At 36.5% G+C, this 25082-nt stretch overlaps 1 protein-coding gene across 1 annotated transcript; it reads left to right on the top strand.

Moving 5' to 3' along the window:
- The first annotated feature begins 1079 nt into the window (after positions 1 to 1079).
- Positions 1080 to 7220, top strand: LOC146166482 (uncharacterized). The gene is made up of 9 exons (XM_083386234.1): positions 1080 to 1197; positions 1487 to 1602; positions 2244 to 2339; positions 2842 to 3000; positions 4031 to 4096; positions 4564 to 4725; positions 5448 to 5630; positions 6116 to 6199; positions 6843 to 7220. Exons 2-9 carry the CDS (start codon positions 1501 to 1503, stop codon positions 7218 to 7220), a joined length of 1230 nt encoding a protein of 409 aa, XP_083242360.1. The 5' UTR covers positions 1080 to 1197; positions 1487 to 1500.
- Positions 7221 to 25082: the final 17862 nt, after the last annotated feature.

Below are 25082 nucleotides of genomic sequence, written 5' to 3'. Positions count from 1 at the left end.
GTCGAATGTTTAGTTCTGTTAAATAACAGCGTAACATGAGTTCGTAAGCCCAATTATAATCAATTTTTTTGCTTACCAAGTGAATATATAAACTACAAGTTACTATAAGTTCCAGAAATTTGTTGATTACAGGCCATAACCAAGTAGAGTAAAAACGGCTAATTGTGCAAAATTAATCTTGTTAATGTAGTGTTTGGGCGCTTTGCAAGACTTCAAAATGGGCTGTATATCGTAATCAATTCAATTGTTTACCTCGAAAGTTTAACCAGATATAGGCTTATAACTTATAGGCCTACGACGTTTTTATGGAACCGTAAAGCTGTTGGGAATAGTTCACAAACTTCAGGGAATCACTCAACTACGGCCCGCGGGCCATATCCAGCCGACAGGATTCATTCTATCGACCCGACTGATTGTTCCTTATTTAATATAAGTACAGTTAAAATGTTGTCGATTTCAATCCCAAAATAAAATTGAAAGAAATTTTTAATTAACTGAATTTGTCAAGGCACGCTACACTTTTGTTGCATTGCGATATATATTTCGTTTGTTTAATCGAAACATTTTATCCGGCCGACATGAGTTTTTATGGCCGCCCAAAACAAAAAGTGTGTACCCACCACTGGTAATGAGGAACGATAATAAAATAGAAAACAGTTGACCCAAAATGTACACAAATGAGAAACATAAAGAACTTACCAGTTTTTTTTTTCAATTTAAACAAGTACATTTGAAAAAGAAAGGCGTTTGAAAGATATAAAGTGAGGAAAACTCTTGATAACAATAGTCAAAAAATATACATACTCCAAATTGGGCAATTACCTGTGTTAATCCATTAAAGCTTAATACATATCTTCATATTAGGAAGAAAAGTTAATCAAATGGTAAATGCTCGCGAAACAAGATACGCAAATGTCACGTGACAAGATCGAGGTCTATGATTGGTCAACAGCTTAGTTGGCAGCTGAGTGGTTGATGAAACAAGAGGCCATTTTCTATTCGTTGTGCTGGAAATCACCGATCCAATCAGAGAGGCCTTTAAAATAGTAAGTTGATTTCAATCATTTGTCATAACAAATGCACGTTGTACTTGATGAAAGTTGTTTACAGGTGTCTTTGCGCTTATTTTTAATTGACCTGACCTGTCGCCCACGCTAGGTTAACTTTGCTAAAGATGATGCTAAACGTTTTGTCAAGGTTAGATACACTCTTAAGTTTTTTCTTGTGTATTTCTTGTTTATTTTGATATTGCTATACTAGATTAACACTCAATCGTACTATAACTAATTCCTGCCTAATCCCCCAAATACCATTTTTGACTTCTACTTTGGAGTTTATGGTTATCTAAATCACTTTATTTTTTGTTTGCACTGAGTAAATATTTGTGTTTCAAGTTTATAAGATCAGCCATTAAAAGTTTGCGCTTAATGTACAATAAATAATTACCATTCCAAGTTCTGTTTTTAAACCATAATATGTCTTTCAGAAATACTTCACAAAATGGAGGGACAAACGACCCTAAACATTGGAGGCACAGGTGCTGGTTCAATACAGGCGCAGTTGGTTCAAACGACTGGACCTAATGGCCAACCCACTTATTCGGTAAACATTTTTCCATAGACAGATTTTTTAACCTTCTCTATACTTCATTTACTTATTTGAAAGAATAGAATTAAAAAAAAAAAATTCTTTACTTGACAAAAGTTCTATGTAAGTTAATAAACAGCGTATTTATACACCAGTTTGACTCATGTACAACTTCGGAAGCTGAGTTTTTTTTCGACTAACCAAACCTGCTCCCTAAAAAATCAAATTTGCACCTCGATTTCCTATTGTGTTACACTTGCAGTGTGCACTTTAAACCTTTGGTACACCAGGTCACAATGATTTCTTCGACTGGCACCTGAATGATCTCAGCGATACTTGCCATATTTTTTATATGGGCTGAAATATGGTTTTATCATGTTGTTAACTTCTCAGTGACATTTATGGAGTTTAGATTGCTCTATAGCAATTATTTTAGTTTATTAGATTATTTGGAAGCATAGTTTTAAGACCGCAAACAAACGTTACCACTAGAAATCTTCTGGCGCCTATATATCGCTATTCTGCAGGGATATAAATCTAATACCTTTGATACCCAATGATTACTTAACCAAAGTTTTCAAAAAGCCTCAAAATGGCAGTCCCTGTACCTTTTGTGCACATTTTTGCTTGTAACAAGTTAAACTATATTTTTATAGCTTGTTGCCCTAAATGGAAATGCAATCCAACAAACGAATCAACAGCCTTCAGTTATGGTGCAACAAACCAACACCACCAATGTTTCTGCTGTACAGGTATTTTAAACCTTTAAAATAATACACCAATAACACATTTAATCATTTTTTTTAACTTTTAATTCTTTAAATTTTATTAATTTTTCAACTATAGTTCAATTTAAAATATAGGTAGTTTTTTCTATACATGTAAATTATTAGCCATGTGTACGAATTTAAAGACTGGTTGATTTCCATTTTTTTACTTATGCCTAATATTAATAATTGATATATATTATTGAATATATAATGCAAGCTTTGATATTCTATTTAAAATTAGCGAAATGTTATGTTTAAATAGATCAACTGAAATTGTAATTAAAGCAAAGACTAATTTGAAAGTTATAACAACTGGCTATATTACATTAAATGAAATACTGGCAAAAATATATGCCAAAAATTACATGTACCATGAATTACTTTAAAGGAAACAGCTAATTAACCGATATAAAAGTAATATTATTTTGTTAATCAAAGCCTGTACCCTGAATTCATAACCAATAATTTTACCATGTTTTTACAGAATATTACAGTTAACACGAACGTTGCTTCTGTGACACCGAATTCTGCGAACACGTTGCAGCTTGTTCAAGCACCAACCGGCCTCCAACTACAAGGAGCTAACGTTGGTACACAGCTTGTAATCCAACAACCACAGCAGCCAACCACTGTTCAACAACAGGTAAGCTGCAACACTTTATTAAGCTACTTGAAGTAGAATTTGAACTTAAATGGCATATTTGTTGATAATGACTCTTGGACCAGGGAAGAGTCAAACTTGTGATTACAGTGAGTCGGCGTTAAACTATCTGAGTCTGACAGTACTGAATTTTAAAACTAATGAGGCTAAAAATGTAGGTTGCAAAGATAGAATAGCATGACATAGTAGAATATTTTTAACACCTAATGCATGTTGCTGAGTTATATGACGCCCCTACCAGTGGATTGCCAAATATCTAACTTATTTTAGTTTTGTAAAATGATAGAATACAGGCTGTAGAATCATAGTCGGACCTAAGACATTACAAAATCTGCAAGTCTGGCAGAAGTCAGATTCAGAACGGTGGAGTTGGCTTGGGTTAATTTTTTCCAGAGTCCGACTCTGATTGTTTTTAACCGACTCTGTTAGCAAAAAGGACATAACAAAAGAAGGTGTGCACAGATATATACACCACACACACATATTTATTCCGTTTATATTGCTTTTATGTTTTATTGTTAACAACATAAGCCATCATTATCATTGTCTTAAACAGAGGTAAAAAACTGCACGACAAACCAAACCTTGCAAGTATGATTATAAGCATTTTATTATTATAACCCATAATCAGGTGCGGACAATAGACTTTCATGCAGCTGAAAATATTCTAATTCTCTTTAAGTCTAGCAATGTGCGATCGCATTTTTGTGTAGTTAAAATAACGAAAAACTAAGGGTATGACTCCAGATTCAGTTTGTAAGGGATTGGTAACCATATAATTTACATTGGCCTGTGGTAGGTTGCCTTGGTATAAAATATGTGTCTGTGGCAGCTTACAGGGAAATACTGATCATTAGTGAATAAATATGTCATAATATTAATCAACTTCTCAGATACTAGGTAATTTATTTGTTACCAATTCCTTTCATTGTAAGCAATACTATTTTTACTACGCCAAAGCAAAACATCATGTTATCTATATGAAAAATTAAAACGTTTGATTTTTATTCAGCAAAATGGAGTCTCCCAAGTTATAATTCAAGATGGTGGAAATACCAATGGTGCCAATATTATTCAGGTATGCAATGTTTAACATTTTGTCATTGGGTTTTACCCTGATGTTATTACCAAAAGGGGTAATGTAACATCTTTTATAAATTCGGATATCATTGTGTTGTAGTGCATTGATAAATTTTTGTGGGTGGTAACATGTTGGTTTTAGAAATTGTTTAAGCAATAAGAAAATCAAGATATAGTTAATCGCTGAGCATTAACTATTTAGTATGCCTAATGATTTTGCGTTGCTTAAATTTAAAATATATTTGATTTATTTACAATTTTTTTTTAATACTTATAGACTTCAATTTGAAATCCAATAATGTTCATCAGACTTTTTAGGTAACTACACTTAAAAAGGTTAATAACCACTGAGTATTATCACACTTTGTAATAGCCTCAGTTGGAATCTATCAGTCTTTTTAAGGGTATAACACTAACAAAGAACTGCCAAGTTCCTATTTTTTTAAAAGGCAAATATATGTTTAGATTGGAAACCCCAGTCAGGCAGCACCCCAAGGAGCCATTGTACTGCAGCAGATGCCTTCAGCCACCAACAATACAGCTACTGTTGTTCAACCCACCAATGCTGTTAACTTAGGGGCAAACCTCGGTGCCCTGCAGAATGGCAGTGGCGATAGTATTATTGTGGTATGTGATTGTTAGCATTACTGCTTAGGGAATTTTCAGTAGTGCATTGTATTGCTATTAAACACCAATATTCTGTTTAGGTTTTTAAACACATAAAATCAAAACATTTTGCATACCACTGTGATACATGACACCATAAATCATTCCAATATTGTTTCATTGCCTTCAATAAGTTCACATTCAAACCCTTATATATCTACGGACAGTATAATACTTTTAATAAGATTGGCAAACATAAAAGCCAAAGCCTAGATAATAACTATTGACTAATGATGTACATAGTTTTTTGTCCTAATTGTACACTATTACATTATTTCAATTGCTCACATTCGATATTTTTTTTGCCCATATATTTTCATTAATATTATTTGCTGATCATTGTAAGTTTTTCTAGTCTTAGTTTTTAATTTTTTTTCCAGTGAGTTTGCAGATTTATTTTTCTTTCTTTTGTTTCTAAGTTTTATTAAATAGGCAAAAGTGGTTTGATTGACAGCTCATGCAATCTTTTTACACCTACAGACCGATAAACTGAGTATTTTTGGCCTGAATATTTAGCCATTTTTTTGCTTATGGTAAGTGTTTTGTACACTAGGCTTCATATTTTTATAAGCTTTTTTGTAAACAGTGGCGAATTCACAGACTTTTCCCAGTTAAAGCCTTTACGCCCTTTAAACCAGCCAAAGTTGTAGCGCACATGTCATGCAACCCTCGTACACTTACAGATGATCCCAAACTCTAGCGGTGGATTCCAGACGCAGAGGTTGCAACTTGCCCAGTCAGGCAACAGTGATTCGATGGAGGAGGAACCGTTGTATGTAAACGCCAAGCAGTATCATCGCATCTTGAAGCGAAGGCAAGCAAGAGCAAAACTCGAAGCTGAAGGAAGGTTGCCGAAAGAAAGAAAGGTGAATATTTTTTACCAATTATCTTAAACATTTTTTTTTTAAACATTTTCATCATTTTTCCACTTTGATTACTTTTTATTTACCTTTTATTTTATTTTTTATTCTTGAGTAGAGCAACAACAAAAGTCAGCAAGTTGTTAAAACTTGTTAAAAGGTTAGAACTTTTATTGTCAACTTAATATGTTCACTTGGAGGGCAACAATCTGTTGTTAAGATACATACTAATTGTAGCAGAGTATTAATAGTTTTTATTTTAAGGATATTGGACATTTTTCCACTTCTAATTACATTTTGTTTAACTTTTTTATACTGAATTTCGTTCCAGCTTTTTTTTAAATGAACTTAAATGAGTTCCAAAAATGTTCATTCACTACTATAATGGATTTTTTTTATCATATTAAATTACTATAATGTATACTTGCTGCATGTTTTTTATGAGAAATACATATTTTACCGTAGCACTAAACCACGCTTACTTCGAGCAGAAATACCTCCACGAATCCCGCCACAAGCACGCAATGATGCGGAACAGAGGGAATGGAGGAAGGTTCAACTCGGGAGTCGCTAAAGTAAGTCGCTCATTTGTTCTACTTTAGATTCGTTACATGCCACCATATTTTGAGCGAAATTAAAAACATTGTCTAACTTTAAAACACTTTTAACAGTGGTAAACAGCTCCACTTTATTGTATGAAAAATTGAAAAAGTTTGGTCTGTTTTGTTCCATCAAAGCGGTTTTCCATATTCGGTAATTGTTTGAAGCACAATTGCTGGAGGTTGTAGTTAGACGTAGTATATCAAAGCCCATATACTAGTAGGTAGCGTCTTTAAAGTTTCGCATAAATCTTTATCTGAAACGTTCAAAATGCAACCTAACATTTAGCATTTGTATTCATGTGCCAGGATATTAAAAAAACGTGTTCGTGGTATTGAATTTCCTAAAAAACACTACCAGGGCTAAAAGTTAAAAAAAATTGACATAAAAGTATTTTTTACATGGGCGCTTTCACTAGAAAACAAAGACACGTTGTATTTCAGAAAAAATGTAACTTTTAAAGTATTTTAATTGAACAAAAATATAACTTAGTGGTAAACTTATCAAATTTAGATTTACACAATCCCCCCCGCCGTTGTTTCTTGATAACGTGCTCATGCCAACAAGGTAACCACGGTAACGCAGCAGCAACTAACCAACCGGTGTGCGCATGCGCAGGACGGAGAGCCGGAAAGTTTCGACGAAGCGCGACTCAACAGCCCCTCCAGCGGTGGCGGGCTGGTCGAGTTCGAAGTCGAAAGAGCTCAACAGGAACAACTGGTAGTGGAACAGCAACATCTGGTAGAGCAGAGGCTAGGCGCTGTAACTTGCGGGGAAGGAGGCGAAAACGACATCATACAGTTCACTAGCACCGGAGCCGCCAACGAGAACCTGCTACTGAACAACTTGCTAGAGGCTAGCGCGCGAACTAACCTTGTCAAGGTGACCTTGCCACAGCGGGCGGGGGGTGCAGCGGTTGCGCTTAAGGCTGTTCACTCGCAACCCGCTGTAGTCACCCCTGTCAGCGCGTTCTACAGCACAGCTGAAAACCACTAGCGCAGTGATTTCCCTGTCTGCGCGTTTTATCACTTGGAAGTTGCTGTGGTGTAGAACTGTCCGTATCAACTTTTCACAAGTCGTTTCTTTCTTCCACTGACTATCAAACAGTTGTTAAACCCCTTTGCTTGTGTTTTAAAGGAAAAGACCCTAATCTACTCCCCCAAAAGACCGTTTCTGTAAGAAAAAGGGACCGTTGGAAACTGGCAAGGCTATGTTTGTCGAATGTTACGTCGCGTCTACCAGTTTCAAACATTTTTTTTTGTTTTCACTCTGTTTTCATTGCTTTAAATTTTTTTTTTAATTTCTTTCGTCAACCGTAATTTACCCCATCCCTGTCCACTAGGATGGCGATGTCAGCGCTTTGTAGCACTAGGAAGGTGCTTTGGTGTACACAAGTGCTTATCAACTTTCCACGAGTCCTGTCTTCCTTCAATGACTATCGGCAACTTGTACACCCCTTGCTAACATTATAGCAGTAAGACCCAAACAAAGTCATCATAAACCCCAAAGACTGTTTTTGTGCCCCTGTTAGTTCCCGAGTTTCAAACCAATGTTTGTGTCGTTTTTGTTTTCATCATCTTTATATATGGGTTGGAATATCCAACACTTTATATTTTAAAGAGAGTTCTTCTGACAAATATTTATTCTGTGCCGACGTTTCGATCACCTATACAGGCAATCAGGGCAAATTAACTTGTAACCTTGCAGAGGTATATATACAGTGAGTCAAAAGACGAATAACAAGGTGGCAAAACGAGGCGAAAAAAGGAAACAAGGCGCGAATACCGTGAAAACATGAAAACCGGCTGCAGCCTTCTAATGGCCCCACTGAAACGTCGGCACATAATCGATATTTGTCAGAAGAACGCTCTTTAAAATTGATATAATGCCTGGCAGCAACAGTATATTCACTTTGCATTTTAATGCGATAACGATATTTGGACAAAATTAATCGGATCCCATACCAAGTGACGTCATTTACCATGCTTAAACAAGCTTATATACAGTGGTATGGACGACGCACTTTAATTATATTTAATTTGTGCCTGCCATAGGTTCACAAAATTGCTGTTTCGTCCATAATAACTCCTGTGGCTTGCTTTTATCTCTGCCCCAAAATTCAACTGCAGGAGAAATGTTTGCTTAAAAAAAATTAGCCTGATTTCCAATTTATTATTCTTTAATGTGTTACTTTTTTAGACCCAATTTAAAACTTTACAATTTTTACCTACAGTAGATTATATAGAAAGTGGTGATATGTAGCGTTGCTAATAGAGTTTGGTTCATTGTTATTTCTGCCTCCCAAAAGGTAAAAATGATAGTTTCGTTCCAAATTTCAATACTTATCAATTCATGCAACAGTCAAAAGTGATTGGCCACTTTAAAATCATTGGTTCACACTTTTCCGCGTGTTTGCATGCGATATTTTCATCCATTTTGACATGACTCAACCCCGTTTCATTTACCCTTTGACTTTTAGTTTAAATCTGCTCAATTTAGTGACTCGTTCGATTCTGTTCACCTTCCACACTTTTTGTTTCTGCATTGGTTTCATGTTCAAAGTGCCAACATGCCACTTGAAGATAAACGCTATTTCTGTTGGATTTTGGCTGCGATGCTTCATTTGATCTGTAAGGTTTCTGTCGCATTCAGTTATCCTATGCTCGTGACTGTATGAATCTCTTTTGTTTGAAACAATAGCTGTCGAAATATTTATTGCATTGCCAAACCTGATTCAGCGTTTAGTTGTCTACGTTTGTACATGCGAAAAAACATGTGATGGTAATTGTGTATATAGATACAGGCCTTTTGCGCACCTTGAAATTTTCCTGCCCCTTTTCGTCTCTTCACCACGAAAGCTTTTTATATTAAAACATTAAAACTTATTACGTTTCTAGGCTCTTTGTACAGCTCATGACTAGGGGTCTCCTGTAATATCGACAGGAACCGATACTCAAATGCCGATACTAGGGCTCTATCGGTGCCGGTTCGATACTAAATTGATTATAAATTTAGGTTTTCAATTTGCAATCCAACAATGCAATTTCCACCTTGAAAGGTGAGTTTATCTAAAAGTGTTGCTTTTCAATTCGAGGCAACTGAACTTAAAGCAAAGTTTGAACTTATTTTGCTTGTTTGAGCACATCATCGGTATCCGAATAAATAGTCCCAAGTGCCGGGCAACGCGTATGTCGTTGCAGTCAATTGAGCAGGATGTGTTATCAACTTGTGGACCGAAAACGCTGTTCTTTAGATCAGTGATGGGCAAACTGTGGGCCTTCTAGTCATTTTTAGCTGGCCGCGAGCTATTTTATTTCTAGCAACATTCGAATCTCTATATGTGTCCGTTGCGTCACGCATCCTTTTAATTGATGTTTTGTCAATTAAAATAAATAAACGCATTTTTTGCGCGACGCCCGATTAAAATAGAAGTTGCATATTTGACAACAAGGCCGGTCACAAACACCGAGGGCTGCCTGATTCTCTTAATCGTTCCTTATTACACGAGACTCCGTTAAGCAGCAGGCCGCTGAAATGCCTGTCCTTAACTTGTTGAACTCTAGACAGAATCACTTCACGCAGTTGATATTGCTCGTTGAGTATATTCACAAATCTCAAAAGTACACAAAATTAAGTACCACGGTGTTTTAAGCCTCTATGAAACGTATCAAGTAGAATTAATCGCAAAACGCCAATTATGCTTTGTTCGGCTCTTGGTCACACCTCAGTGAACACCAGGTGACGCCAAATTAAGCACCACAGAGTAATTAATGCTTGATAAAGGCTAAACTATACAGCCTCACCAATAAACAAGTCAGACACGTAAGAGGTCGGTTATTAAAGAAAAACAGATCTTAAAGATCGATATTAAGTCCTGGCGTCGGTGCGCTAAAAAAATGTGGGACAGAAAGAAAAATTGAGTGCAAAAAGCGACGAGCGAAATGCATATATAGCGTGTTAAGAAAACAATATATTTACAACTCAACAGGGCAACGTTTTATGGGTGTTTTTATAATTTTTTTAGGGGCGAAATTGTTAAAATATTTCTCTCTACGATATATATGTACAAGCGATTTAAAAATGCAATACAGAAAGCAATAAATTGTCGGCTGTGGATTCTATGATCAGAAACTCAAATGGACAGCTAAAGGCTGTCTGTTTTCTAAATCATGTATAATTTTTGGTTGATTGAACCCTTTTCAAAGCGGATTAAATTCACACATACATTGATAAAATGCGATACATCGATATAAGTGGATACATGGCGATAAATTTCGTGCACGATAAGATAAACTAGGATTTTGCTTTAAGGTTATTTAGCGAAGATTTAATTTAGGCCTCTCTGACGCCATATTAGCGTTGTAAAACACTAACTCTGTCAGGCATTGCCGCGGACCCTGGTGTGTTAGAAGGGCTATAATAGAGTTTTTTGGTTCGTTAGAGGCAAGTAGGAGATGTAGAAATGTGTCGTCTAGCAAATATGCGTAGTCGAATGCTCCTTACTAATGGTTTATTTCCGAAGAATCTTCATAGTTAGCAGGCTGTCTAACGTAGCGTTAGAATTATGCAAACAGCATGTTTGTAGGGCCGTTTGAGATGTGAGTTCACAAAGGGTAGGGTGAAAAGGTGAAGGGACAAGTTTGTAAGGTGCGACCGAGATTCGAACTCCGTTCGCGAACAATATAAGTCAACTATTTAATAGAGCTGAAATGTGATCCTGGTCCCACAGCGCGCAATGTTATACAAGCGTGTTACTGCACCAGAAACGTTTTAACGATTTGTTGCATGGTTATAGCATTTTTCGTGAAATTTAAACGGTTAAACATTTTAGTTACTGTATAGCGTTAAACACCTTATATGTCTTTTACTTGGGTGTTGGCTGAGCATCTCCGGGGCTGTTCTTGCAAGGTATTCGATCCTTTGGCTGATAGGAGAGCTATCTGGCATCTTCGAGGAGAAACGATTGGCTGTCGATTGTCTGGTTTATTGTGGGTCAACTTCCATGGAATTTTTTCTTTCATATTAGAAATGTCCAGTCACGTGCATAGTGACGTCAAGTTAGGCAAAGCAGTGGGTTAAGATGGAGAAATAAATGTCAAGCGCTATATTTTAAACTCTCCTGGAGCGTTAGGTATTTTGTTTAACAAAAACCTCATAGCTGCCGAAAACAGCTACGTCTAAAATTTTAATTCTGTAAGATGGAACTTAGCAAAACAAGGCGAACTTTCAACGGCGGTTTGAACGTTTTTCGAACATATTTGAGAACATTTTATCGCTTTTCTGAAAAAAAATTGTTACACACAGGTTACAAAACAAATATACAATACTACGTAAACAGGCTACAATGGAACAGATTAGGACGGTAAAATACTTGAAGAGAAGGGGATTATATTAGTGGAAACATCTTGGAAGCGATATAGTTACATTGGAGAAGGTTTACAGATGGTAGTTTTACTGCATTGGGGAACAGGAGTTGTAGTTTTGAAGCAACATCTTGTATCTGTACATAATGTGTTTCCAGGAATCGAAATCCTTCTTGTAGACGGTCATCATGAAGCCCGGGTCTGGGAAATCAAACAGGAAACAAGCTAATATACAAACGTCTTAACTGGGATTTTAGTTATTTCAAAATGACCTGTTTACAACACTGTTGAACACATACAACGTGCGTTTTTCTAAGGTTTTAAAAAAGCCGAAACGTATTTCAAATATCCTCAACAGTCTCTCAATGAATCTATAACAGTCTGACTTGTCTAACTACAGTGTAGAATTAGTCGTTATTACTTTTTTTAAATCTTGTTTTTCTTCAATTTTTTAGTGGCCACAACGTCATACATTCAAAACGGTGCACATAGACCCTTTGTATATTCCTTAATGTAAACCAGTGGTTTTCTACCGGGCTGTCGCAGCACCCTGGGGTGCTATTTCTAATGCTCGGGGTGTCGCGAAATATTTGAGAATTTCTAAGAATCTGATTTTTGCTCAACTCTTTCAACTTTTTGTGTAAGATTAGAGTTGAATGAATTCAATTACAACATCCTACGTTGCTTAGGGTTGATGTGTGTTGTTCCAGTTCCGCTTATTGTGAGATTGTAGTGATTTACCAACGGAAAAATCTTCTAGGGGTACTCCAATCTATTTATTTTTTTGGTGCCGCTGTAGCCATAAAAGGTTGAGTTCTACTCATATAAACAATAATAGAAAACACGTTATACAATTATAAAAAAAACGAAATTCAAACCCCAAAACCCACTTGTGAAGGTACATTTGACAATTCACAATAAGAGGATGAAATTTAGTGAAAATATAAGAGTCGATATAGAAGTAGGTAGCATTTTAAACGTTTTAAATATCTCTTCAACAATTTTTAACATTCGAAACGTTAAAATGCTATACCTTCTTCTGTATGGACTTTAATATTCTTTCTACGTCTTACTACAACCTCCAACCATTATGCTCTAGAGTCAAGGGCATTGCGTTTCAACCGGTGTTCACGGTCCACCCTAGTGTACACCTAAATATGCATGGCGTTCACCAGTACGATGAGGTATAAAAGGGTGCATCACAAACTTTTAAAGAACCATTATTATTTGACTTCTTAAGTTTGTTTGAATGCTGTTTTATGACATGCAACAGTGCTGGCAAGCAGCCTGCATGCAGCCAAGTCGAACTTTCACCGACAGTCTGTAAAACTTCAGCAGCTCTGCTCGGTTTAATTGATAGGATGATATTGATATGCATAATGATTTTTCATATCGCTTTTTACATCAGTTTACCTTTTAAGTAAACAGGGTGCCTGAGTTCACCACAACACCTGTAAGGGTTAACCACACAAAAAAGGTTAAATCGGACTGATCTAGAAGACAAAGCCGCATAGGCCTACTTTCCTAAGAATAGAAGAAGAAAACAAACACTGCTCACTTGTAAATTCCATGTCCCCGCAGAGACAGTAATTGCAAGAGGATGGGTCCGTAACGCAGTGCATTTCGCCCTTGTGAGCGCAGAAGTTCTCCGGGTATTCAAAGCACTGCTGAGGCTCGATTCCGTGTTCGACTCCGTTCGCTTCAGCCCAGGCAAACAGGCCCATGAGGTTGGAGTGAACCGCGTTGAGACGCCAGTCGATCAACGAGCATATCCAGGCTTTCCTCTGGTCACAACCGCGAGGAGAATTGTAGAAGCGCTCGCAGTGGAGATCCATTGGAGCTGTAAGGGGAAATAGGTGTGCTATGGTTTGCTTTTGTACGTTTTAGAATTTAGTTGAAACTTTATAAAAAAAGTAGACATCGTAGAATATTAAATCGTTTAGACATGCCGTAGAGTGGTATGTAGGTGCGTATAAGAGGTTTATGAGTCGCTCATCAAGGGGCCTTTGATTGGGGAACATAAAACCTAAAATAGTGACGTCATTGTTTTAGTTCTCTGTTGCTATCGTCCTATCTAGCGGTAGAAAACACTCCAATATAGAATTCGTTCATATTCGATTGCTTTGAAGCAAAGAAGAAGCGATTGGCATGCTGTTCCAACCAAACATATCAACACCAGGCCTGCACAATCTAAATTTGTACAAGGGCCGCAGCAAGCAAAATCTATTTTGCGGGTCGCATAATGAAGTTGAATGCATTTTTAAGAATGACGTCACAAGTTACGTCATATCATGGCGTCAAACTTTCGATTTAAAAAGTAAGGAATTAAGCACATATAAGAGTTTTGCATATTGCTCGGAACAACAGATTTAAGTCTGTATTAAGATTGATTGAGCGGACCAAGGCATGGTAAAGTTTACCGGGTAAAAGTTAGCTACTGAAATGAAATAAGAAACGAAACTAAAAAAACATAACAAAATAAACGAAAACGAAGATTTTTTAGTACGACTAACCAGGCTGGGTTGTATTGTCGTGTGGAGTAGTAGGAGTTGTTGGTGGTGAGGTGATCGTATTTGTTGCTACATTGAGAAAAAAATCATAAAAAACGAAGTACTTTTTAAAAATCATCGCTAGAACAATCGCATGTTAAGTTTCACCTCCATAAATATCGATAAAAATTTAACGTTTTGTAAAAACAGACACTGATTTATGTTTTGATACCATCTAAATTACTGTGAACTTAATTACCGCAATTTAAGCTTACATTCATGTTTAAACGCTTACACTATAACATGGCGTCTTGCAAAAATAAATCTTAAAAACACTGCGTTTATTTGGTTAAAATTTGCAAAATTTTTGATATAAAAAGTGGCGGCACATAAAGAGGTTTCGCGAATCAAAGAGTATTTCGAAGGGAAGTGAAATCGTCCAGCTGCCCAATATTAAAACACCCTTTAAAGCAAATTTTGATTTTTAATACGACTTACCAGGCTGGGTTGTGTTGTCTTGTGGAGTAGTAGGAGTTGTTGGTGGTGAGGTGGTCGTATTTGTTGCTACATTGAGAAAAGAAAAAACGGAGCACTTTTTAAAAAACATCGCTAGAACAATCGCATGTTAAGTTTCACTTCCATAAAATTTTCAATATTACCTAAACCTTTTTGCAAAAAACTGATTAATGTTTTCATTCCACCTAAATTACTGTAAACTCAATTACCGCAATTTTAGCTTACATTTATGTTTAAACGCTTTACTATAACATGGCGTCTTGCAAAAATAAATCTGAAAAACAATGCCTTTTTTTGTATAAATTGACAAAACTTTTGATGTAAAAGGTTGCGTATTAGGCACATAAAAGAGTGTTACATGTTGCTCGAAACAACAGATTTAAAGTCTGTTATAACATTGATTTCATGGACCAAGGCAATGCAGATTTACCAAGTAAAAGTTAGCAAATGAAATGAAATAAGAAACGAAACTAAAAAGAAGATTTTTTAGTACGACTTACCAGGCTGGGTCATTGCAGCCTGAGCTATCTATTTTAAATCGGTCAAGACTTAGTTACACAGTTTTTTTTGTCCTGTGGAGTAGTGGGAGTTGTGGTTGATGGGGTGGTCGTATTTGGCATAAATGCTACAATCAGAAAAAGAATATAAAAAACGGAGTCATTTTTAATAAACATCACAAGAACATTTATCGCAGGAGGATATTATTTTGGCTTGTTTTAAAGAAACTGATTTGTGTTTATACCAACTAAATTACTGTGAACTATATTTTGCCGCAATGTGATCGTCCATTCATATCGAGCATAATCTTAAACACACTGGTGATATTAAAACAGTGACCAACGATTGAGCGTTTTTGAGATCTAATAAATTTTAGTAATGTGATAATTTTTGATATTGACAATTAAATTTTTATATAAGAGAATAGCTGATTTACAATAAATACTTTGGTTTGGTAATACTAGTAATACTTTACTTTTCATTTATAGAGAGGACAAAAAAATTAAATAAATTCTAAAGCAGACAAAAATATAATTTTCAGCGCTTATTGCAATACAAACCTACTACGAAATTGAAACGAGTTCTGTTTGCGAGATATTGCTACCGCTCGATAAGGATACAGAGCTTAAAGCTCTTATATGTTGATGCCACACTTAAATTACGATTTTTGTTTCCCACTTGAAGGCACCTATAAGGAACCAAATAAAGCATTATTTTGGATGTTAGGAAATATGGTTTCGTGTTCCTTATAGTTGCCTTTAATTGGGAAAACTCGTAATTTAAGTGTGGCATCAACATATAAGAGCTTTAAGCTCTGTATCCCTATCGAGCGGTAGCAATATCTCGTAAACAAAACTCGATTTTCAATTTTGTAGTAGTGTAGTGGGTTTTTATTCCAATAAGCGCTGAAAATAATATTATTTTGTTAAGTATTTTTATTATTACAAGTTCGTATTTATGCTTAGTTTTTTAGCTGAAGACGTTTACTGAGCTTTTTGCTTGTTATCCCTATCAAACGTATTAACACAAGGCCTGCAGAACCTGAAATTGTACAAAAGCCGCAGCAAACAAAAAAACAATTACGCAGGCCGCATACTGAAGTTGCATTTTAAGGGATAACGTTACAAAGTTACGTCATAACATGGCTCCGTGGAAAAATAAAGGACCGTTTCGGTCCCCAAATTTCTCCAGTGGTTTCCCAAATTTTGGACTTTTTGTTATTTAAATGAAACACTTGCGGTCTCTTAAAACTACTTAGCGGTCACCCAAACCAAACCTTAAAAAAAAAATATTTTAAGAAAAAGTTTCTATTGAAAAGTCAGTTTCAAGACAATCGTGTTATGCAAATCAATGCAGTTTGAAAATCTTACCGATGAAATTTCCTGTAAAACCGTATCCGGTAATGGTAGCATCCGAGTAAAAGCCCAAATGAAGATGTCCAGAAGTCGAAACCAACACGAGGTTGCTGACGTTGCCTTGAACATAGATGTCGAGTCTGGCGTAGTCAGTAACCTGTGGAAAATTGTTTTACATAGCGATGCGAATTGATGGAAAACTATGGAGGCCACAGTTAAACAACTTCGTTTGCAAAATTACGAAGGTGTAGTAAGTTTTTTAGCGAAACAGAATGACGAATATCACGAAAGTTTGCCATCACAAGAGACTTAGCAAAGCAGCTCCGCGAGGTTATGGGACGTTTTTGGAAAACATGATGCTTTTCCACTTCGGTTCTATCTCACTCCATTTACCATGAGATTGATTGTATATTCAATTTAAGTTAATCAATTCATTTTTAATTCGTTTTATTTCAGTTGTGTATTAACTGCACTAATTGTTTGATTTAAGTCTAGAGGCCCATACTCACCAAGGGCGACACCAAATGGCTATTTGTAAAATAAATAACTTCATGGTCATACGGTACATTGGCTAAACTGCACATGGGTCTGTTTGTTTTCCGTGTAATATACATATCGAACTCACCGTCACGTAAAGTAAGTAAAAGTCAACGTGAAGAATACAGGTTAACCCCAAACGATGGGTTATCTAAGTACTCTATCAACGGCCAAGTGGGGTTATCGTTAAACTAACCGATGTCGTCGAGGTCAACTATGGTTCAGTTGACAACAGTTCGTTTAGTTTGAGTACTCTATATTTAGTCTATTACCATGCTGAATACGCACCGGCCCAACACATGTTCCTATGGCGCAGTTATTGTTTGGGTAACGTTGAATGGGAATTGCAATATGCGCCCTTTTTAATCCTGCAGTGTCTTTGTTGAGCACAACTTTTTTGCGTGTACACATTTTCTTTCATAAAGCTTGCCTTATTAGACACTCCCACTCATAAAAATAATACTACGACAAACTGAAGTACCGTTCAATTGACCACTGCAGCAGCCTGTTGATTTGAAACTTAATTTCGTCGTCAAAACCTTTATAGGCTTTTCAACAAACATGCTTAAAAACAAATTCTATAAATTTCAAGTAAAGTATGCATTTTCGCCTTGCATTCTTGTCTATTAGCAATTCGAATATGTTATTTTCCTAGTTTCGCGGAACCTTTACACATTTTTTCTACAGGAGAACTGGCATTTTGAGGCACAATGTTTAGGAGAGAAAAGCTACACTCATTCAACTGTAAAAAAATAGAGCAACACTCGTGTGAAATATTGTAACTCGACAAAAAAAAAGTAACTTTGTTCGAAAGCAACCTTACCCATAAACTATCGCAGCAGGGCTCTGTGTCCAATTTCGTGATGGTAAACTTTATCTGAAAACCCACTGGGGCGGTAAGATCCCAATAACACTCAGCAAAGTTGGGGTAAGGTTGCGACCCGCCAGGATAGTTGAGCGACTGTGGAGTGTTGGTTGCCGTAGCCCCGAATCCGCACAGAGCTGAAAAAGTATACGGAGATTCAACCGAAAAGAATCCGATAGTGAGATTATATGACGTATTTATAAACATTTTAATACGTACGAAAATGCCCGAAATAAAACGAGGTGACGCCGTTGACGCAACTAATGAAGTAAAATAACTGTTGCACATAAGCGTTTCAGGTCTGATAAGATGTACTCTGTAGTTATCTACATATTGGGGAGCTTTTATGTTTACTTGCGGCTTAAGACTATACTGTAGAATTGGTGTTTTGCGTTTTTATGTTGCATCTTATGGGTTCGTAATGAACCAAAATAATTCTGGCATAGGTCATACTGTCACTTAAATTATGGGCGAAACCTGGTAATGATGTTTGAATTCATTGATGTTCTAAACCGACTGAATCTCTGTGAACCAGCCGTCCAGCTGGTTGCAATAACCTATAGTTTAAACTATATTTTGATTTTTAGTACGACTTACCTGGTGGGGTTGTGTTGTTGTGTGGAGTAGTTGGAGATGTGGTCGGTGGGGTGGTCGTACTTTGCATCATTTCTACATTGAGAAAAAGAATATAAAAACGGAGTAGTTTTACTAAACATTCAAATTATTGGGACATCATTGTTTCAATTTTCTGGAGCTTGCGAAGCAACGAAGCGACAGCACCAAAAGAGTTTTGTATATTGGTCGAAAGAACAGAATTAAGGTCTGTTTTAACTTTGATTGGTAAAACTTTACCGAGTAAAAGTTGGCGAAAGTAGAAAAACCATACGCGTTAAACCATTATAAGAGAATGGGTATTAATCAAATGCCAGTTTTCACTGCCTCTGGGAATGGGATTTTTGTTTTGAAACGGCAAAAATAAAAATAAATAACTTAATAAAATATTTTAATTGTAAAATAATTCTAAAATTAATTTTGCATAATCTTTACCAAACTAACGTATAAAAAATGAATTCCTGGCAACTAACGCTTTCGCATCTGAAACATAAGTTAACGAAGGAAGTTTTCGGCCCATATATGTTTTTGCTTGCAGAAACAAGTTAACAAAACTATAGGACATGCAACTTATATATTAAACCTCGAACCAAAGTGAGATTGATAATAATAATTAAGTGTAACCCTGGTACGTAATACTATTTATAAAGCCCCACGAACAATTGAAGAGAATAAAAATAAATAAATAAAAATAACGAGAAAAAACATAAAATAAAATAAAAAAATAAAAATAATGTTTGTAGATGTTACATTTGGCCTTGGTAAGATTTTCAGCTTAGTAGTTTGTGATTGGGAATGCCTTTTTTAGCGGCCACGCTTTGAAGTGTGTTTTAAAGATTACCAGCAGATGCTGTGCCTGTGAATCCAGTTCTGGTTTCGGTTCCGGTTCGGAAGTGAACCGCTAAATAGTTGTGAAGAAACTTCTTCACAAAAGCGCTGGCTCCAGAACTTTGAAGATCACCGCTCATCGTCCCGATTGGCATTTCAAAAATATCTATTGCTGAAGTATTGCTATCATAAACACACGTTTGACGCAGTTTAGCACGGGGGTTACGTATTTGCTTAACTCTAATCGTGGGGAAGCATTTCGTTAACTTATTTTAGGGATATTCAGAGAATGATGTTTTGCCGGAAATATGTATTTGTTCAGGCTGGCATCGCCTTCTCTCAATCGCAATGCTGTTGCCACTACAACACTGGCCGTATCCCTAAAAAGTTTTATTTTAAATGTGTAATTCGGCGACCTATTTATACAGAATAAGGAACATTACCTTTCGGTCACATGTAACATTGCCACAACTAATTTTTAAATCATCGGTTATAAAGCGAGATATGAGCACACTGACACGTTATTGGTGAACATAATATGTAATGGTGATTAACAGGCAACAACTTGGTGTCCACCCGAGAACGATTTGTCACCAGGATTACATATTTGCTTTAAATATGACGCTAATCGATTGATTGTCGGTTTCATTCGGCCGTTTGCATATAAAGTTTTACTGGTTTTGTGGAAAAATATGTTTTATTTTACACACACTAAGCTACTAAAAACATTGGGACAACCAGTTGCCAGTGCCATTTCTGTTTTACTATTATAAGCTTCTTTTTTTCTTTGCCAATATGTACAAGACAACAATATCTAAAGCAGAATAATCTGTAATACCATAGGACAACTTGATGGCCACCCGAGAACGATTTGGCACCGGGATTACATATTTGTTTTACATATTGCGCTAATCGATTAATTGCCGCTTTCACACAGTTGTTTCCATACAAGGTTTTATTAATGGTATTGTAGAAAAATATTTTTCATTTTTAAACCCGGTTACATAGCGAATTTGCGGTTTCGGGGTGGCTGAGCGCCACGTCTGCACTCAACCATGAAATCCGGGTGCCTGAAATACTGTTGAGCGCCAATTAAGGTCGTGCATATTTGCCATAGCGTGCCAAGATGCGCTGCTGGCCTACCATGGAACAACAGGTAAAAAGGTCAGTAGATTACATTGTGTGACCTTTTGGCAGGAAACTTGAACAGCGGCTAATTCGAAAGGTTTTAACAATGTTACCTTCTTCTTGGCTTTCGTCATCGTTTTTTTTTCCAAATACGCTTTAAAAGGAGATATATAAGTGAATTGTAATTCACGCTTTTGCATCAATATTAATATATAGAATTGGGAACATTCCATCCCGCCTAATACAATTAAAAAGCTGTTTTTGTTCCGTATTTAAATTAAACAGTTAAAAAACTGTTTGTTTTAAAATTACTCTGCAGTTAACAACGAGAACTGTGTTGCATTAAAAACGACAAAACCAACTAAATTTACAACGGGCAACTGACAAAAGGCTCCTACATAAACAGTACGATATTTTTCATATAACATCAAGCCATGTCTATTCATGTTGGTCATACAGTTTGTTTATGGGAACTTAGACATAACACAGCGAACTGCGCGCCTAGATTCTAAAAAAGCAACCTCTTCAAATAGTTGAGATGTTACAGATTTGAAATTTTCACACAGTCTTTGCATTCGCTACACCTTTCCAGCAAACACATCTTTTAGCAACAATATTGAACAAAAATATAAACATAATATTCAGCGCTATTGACCCTTAACTGTTGAGCCAATAAGTTCAAACTTTAACGATATAAACTAGGAGACATGAACTTCAAAAATAGCCATAGAGCATGTTCAAATTAATTCGAAAGGTGTTTAAAATTCCTGCGAAAATTCATCACTGATCTAGTTCAAAAAATGGCCTTTAGCAATTAAAGTAGAATTCAAACCACATAAAATTGTTTTCCACTGCATTTTACGGCGTTCACTAAACCAAAAAGAAAGGTTAGCAGGACAAATTAAATCTTGTGGAAAGCACTTCACTGGTTGTCAAAATTTCACTTTTTTAAACGAGAATGTAAATATTTTATCTTAGATGAGTATACCTTTAGTTTTTCTCTAGCACAGGGGCGGGCAACATACGGCTCGCGGGGGGTCCGGACGGGATTTTGAGCGGCCCGCAGATAGTTGCCGGTCTTACATGATAATTTGGCCTGTAGCAACAGTCTGCCGCAAACCCCCACTACTTGCTTACTTCGTCAAATAATAGTGATTGTTAGTAATGTTTCAGTTATTTTGTTTCGGCTTAAAGTTAAAGGACTCCAGCCATAAGATTGAAATACGACAAAATCAACGTCGGAATACCACACAGTTCGGAATAAGACCAAAATACGACTAATATATAATAGTCGTAGTACCGTTTAAATCAGAATAAGTCCCTGTTAGAGTACGACCGTAATGGCCAGAATCGGGCATATAAAACATTTTACCTAACCACAAACCCTACCCCTATGTACCACACTATTACCCTAATAATTTCAACCCCAACCCATTTTTTATCCCCACCCACCAACAACCTTAAACAGGGCCAAAAATCCGATGCAAAACAGCTGCGCCCTAATGGCGCCATTTTAACTAGGGTGCCCAAAATTCGACACCAAAACAGTCGATGCAACAGGGCTGGGGAGCCGGAGCCGGAGCTGGAGCTATTGTTATTATTTTTGTGAAGCTGGAGCCGGAGCCATTTTTATTATTTTTGTGGAGCTGGAGCCGGAGCCGGAGCCGGAGCCGGAGCCGGAGCCAGAGCCATTTATATTATTTTTGTGGAGCTGGAGCCATTTTTCAATTTGTAAATTATATTTTGTTCCATCTCCAACGTTAGTGACTGGTGGCACCGGAGCTGGAGCCGGAGTCATTGGGTGTGTGTTTGATGGCTCCGGAGCTGGAGCCGGAGCCAAAGGATATGAGTTTTACTACTCCGGAGTTGGAGCTGGAGCCGGAGCCGGAGCCAAAGGATTGAGTTTTACGACTCCGGAGCTGGAGCCGGAGCCATTTAATAATTTTCTGATGGCTCCGGAGCTGGACCCGGAGCTAATGCTATTTTACGGTGGCTCCCCAGCCCTGGATGCAATACCTATGGCTCCCGGTCGTCACACCCTATCTGTTTTACTAGTTAATTCATAACACTATCCGTACAGTTTCAGGCGTTATTTTGGCCATTTAGGCCTTTTTTCGAAGAATTTTTAGGATTTATTTTTTTTTTAGGATTTATTTCAACAAATCTATGTCTTATTCAGACGATTAATAAATAATAGTTCTTATTCAGTTGTGGGTCGCTTTATTACGTCGTTGGGTTTTAGTATTGTTGCTTTTAAGGTCTTATTGTGTGTTCTCGAATTGAATTTTATAATTTGCAATCAATATTTTGATTTTGCCAAGAAAGGTTAAGTTGCAAACTTAACAAGGGTTGCATGCTGAAGTAGTTTTTCACTTAAGTCGGCAAAAAAGCACTATGTTTCCTGTGTAATGAAAGTGTTGCCGTGTTTAAGGAGTACAACATTAGCCCCCACTATGCGACAAAACATGTAGGTTATGGCAGTACAATTAATACATCGATTAGGGATCCGGCCTGGCAAGTACATGATTTTCCGATTTCAGGCCCGCCGACTGCAGAAGTTGTCCCCTTCTCTTATAGAACATCGTATTTGTAAGATAACGTCAAATTGATTTTTTTCGAAAAAAAACACATTAAAAATAAATTCTCATAGCTTATTATATTTTTAAGATATCGTCAAGTTTAAAAATTTCGAAAAAACACATTGAAAACAAAGCGCAGCTAGGTCACATGGACCTTAAAACGTCTAACATATCACTTTTTCATACACGTAACTCAGGTTATCACCATTAGAACGTCTATCAGGTATTTTCGATTAATTCCTTCTAAAACCCTTTGTGACAGGATTTCAAAGCTTGAAACGGTTTTGTTGGTCACTAACTGAACCAAGGTTCTCTGGAAAGAAGTTTAAGTAAGAGTGCAGAAAATGCATTTTGAGTGACATGCATAACCCATCAACCTGTAAACCTATGTAGATCATTAACACCTACCGGGAAAGAATGCATTTTTTTAAAGTTAGCATACAGTCACCAAGCGCGCAATTCTACATTTTTTACAATGTCCATCCTTTGGAATTTACTAATATTTAAGATTATCAAATTCTTTTCATTTTGCATAGCTTAGTAGTGAAAACTTTTAGTAGAAAAATGTATAGAAACTCTACTTTCCTATTTCTCGAGAAAGAGAATTTTCTAATGGGCGTAACGTAACGTCTGTGATATCAGTAACTTACGGTTTTCCTAATAGGCATATAGCCTCTTCTAAAGTAATGCATTTGGTAGCACAGCTGTTGTACAAATGTCTACTGTAAAACCAATTTCGTAATGTCTTAGTACTACATCAATCTCAAGCAAATTGTTTTATTTTAATTCTTATGCAAGCAGTTCTGACTTTTCTTTTGAAACAGACACATCTCCAGTAAGGCTGTTTAAATCTTTCTGGAAAACAGAATTGGTATTTCACTTTCGTTTTGTTCTTATTATGGTATCTCAATTCACCAACATCTTCAACTTTATTAGGGAAAATTCAAGACTTGAGGAAGTAAAAATACGCACATTACATGGTGGACCTAGAGCTCTCTTTGCTAAATCTAACAGCTTAAGTACAATTATCCAATTCAGTGATATCTAAAATGATACTTCGTTGCTTGTCTTTGGTCACACACATTTGAAAATTATATAAGTAACAATATTGCTGATTAAAACCTGGCATTACCGAACATTTATTTATTTTGAGTTTCTTCTGCTGTAGTGCTACAGAGTACTTCTTTAGACAACAATTATACTCAGTTCGGAAGATGCTTTGACATCTGGAAATGAACGTTAACTATAAAAACATTGATAAACACCTTTCCTGTATTTTTTTCAAATATGTCAGTAAAACCATGAAGAGTGTTGCGTAAACACACCAAAGTTCGAGTATACCACAATTATGCCACAGTGCGCAATGTGTCTACTCTATAGTAATAAATTATTAATAAAATTACAGCAATAAATTAAAAAATTGAAATGCGAATATTTCAAAAACCTGATGTGCTCGTCAATCTTTCACATCCGTTTAAAATTTGCTGTTGACCAGTGTTTTTAACCAAAACACACAATAAGACCTGAAAAGCAACAATACATAATGCAGAAAAATCTATAAAACCATAGTATTAAGACGAACGACATAATACAGCTAAGAACGCAGTAATATTCAGTACAGCATAAGATCAAAATTATCTGAATAACACCCAAATCAGTCTGAGTACGTAAATTCATCGGAATAAGGCCTAAATTCATCGGAATAAGACCCAAAAGGCCCAAATAACGCCCTAACCTGTGGATAGAGGGCATGGGAGATGTGGGGCCCTAGGTCTGGCATCGGCCATTTTGGTGACTACGTTTGGACGCCCTTGTCTGACCGGCGCCATTGGAGCACCGCTATTTTGGCACCGGATTTTTGGTCCTGGTTGGGGTAATTGGCGGGTAATTAGGGGGGTTATAAAATGGGTTAATGTTGAAATTGTTAGGGGGTTAGTGATGTACTTAGCGGTAGGGCTTGGGGTTAGTTAAAGTGTTGTTTAGGTCTGATTCTTACCTTTTAGGTCTTATTCCGATGAATTTAGAATAATTCCGATGTAGACGGTACTAATACAATTCGGTATTTGTCCTATTTTGGCTTTATTCCAA

This window comes from Ascidiella aspersa, chromosome 1 (assembly GCF_963924565.1).
Source record: "Ascidiella aspersa chromosome 1, kaAscAspe10.2, whole genome shotgun sequence".
Lineage (NCBI taxonomy): Eukaryota > Metazoa > Chordata > Ascidiacea > Phlebobranchia > Ascidiidae > Ascidiella > Ascidiella aspersa.
Note: the sequence above shows the minus strand (reverse complement) of the source record. Positions and strands in the feature narration are given on the sequence as shown.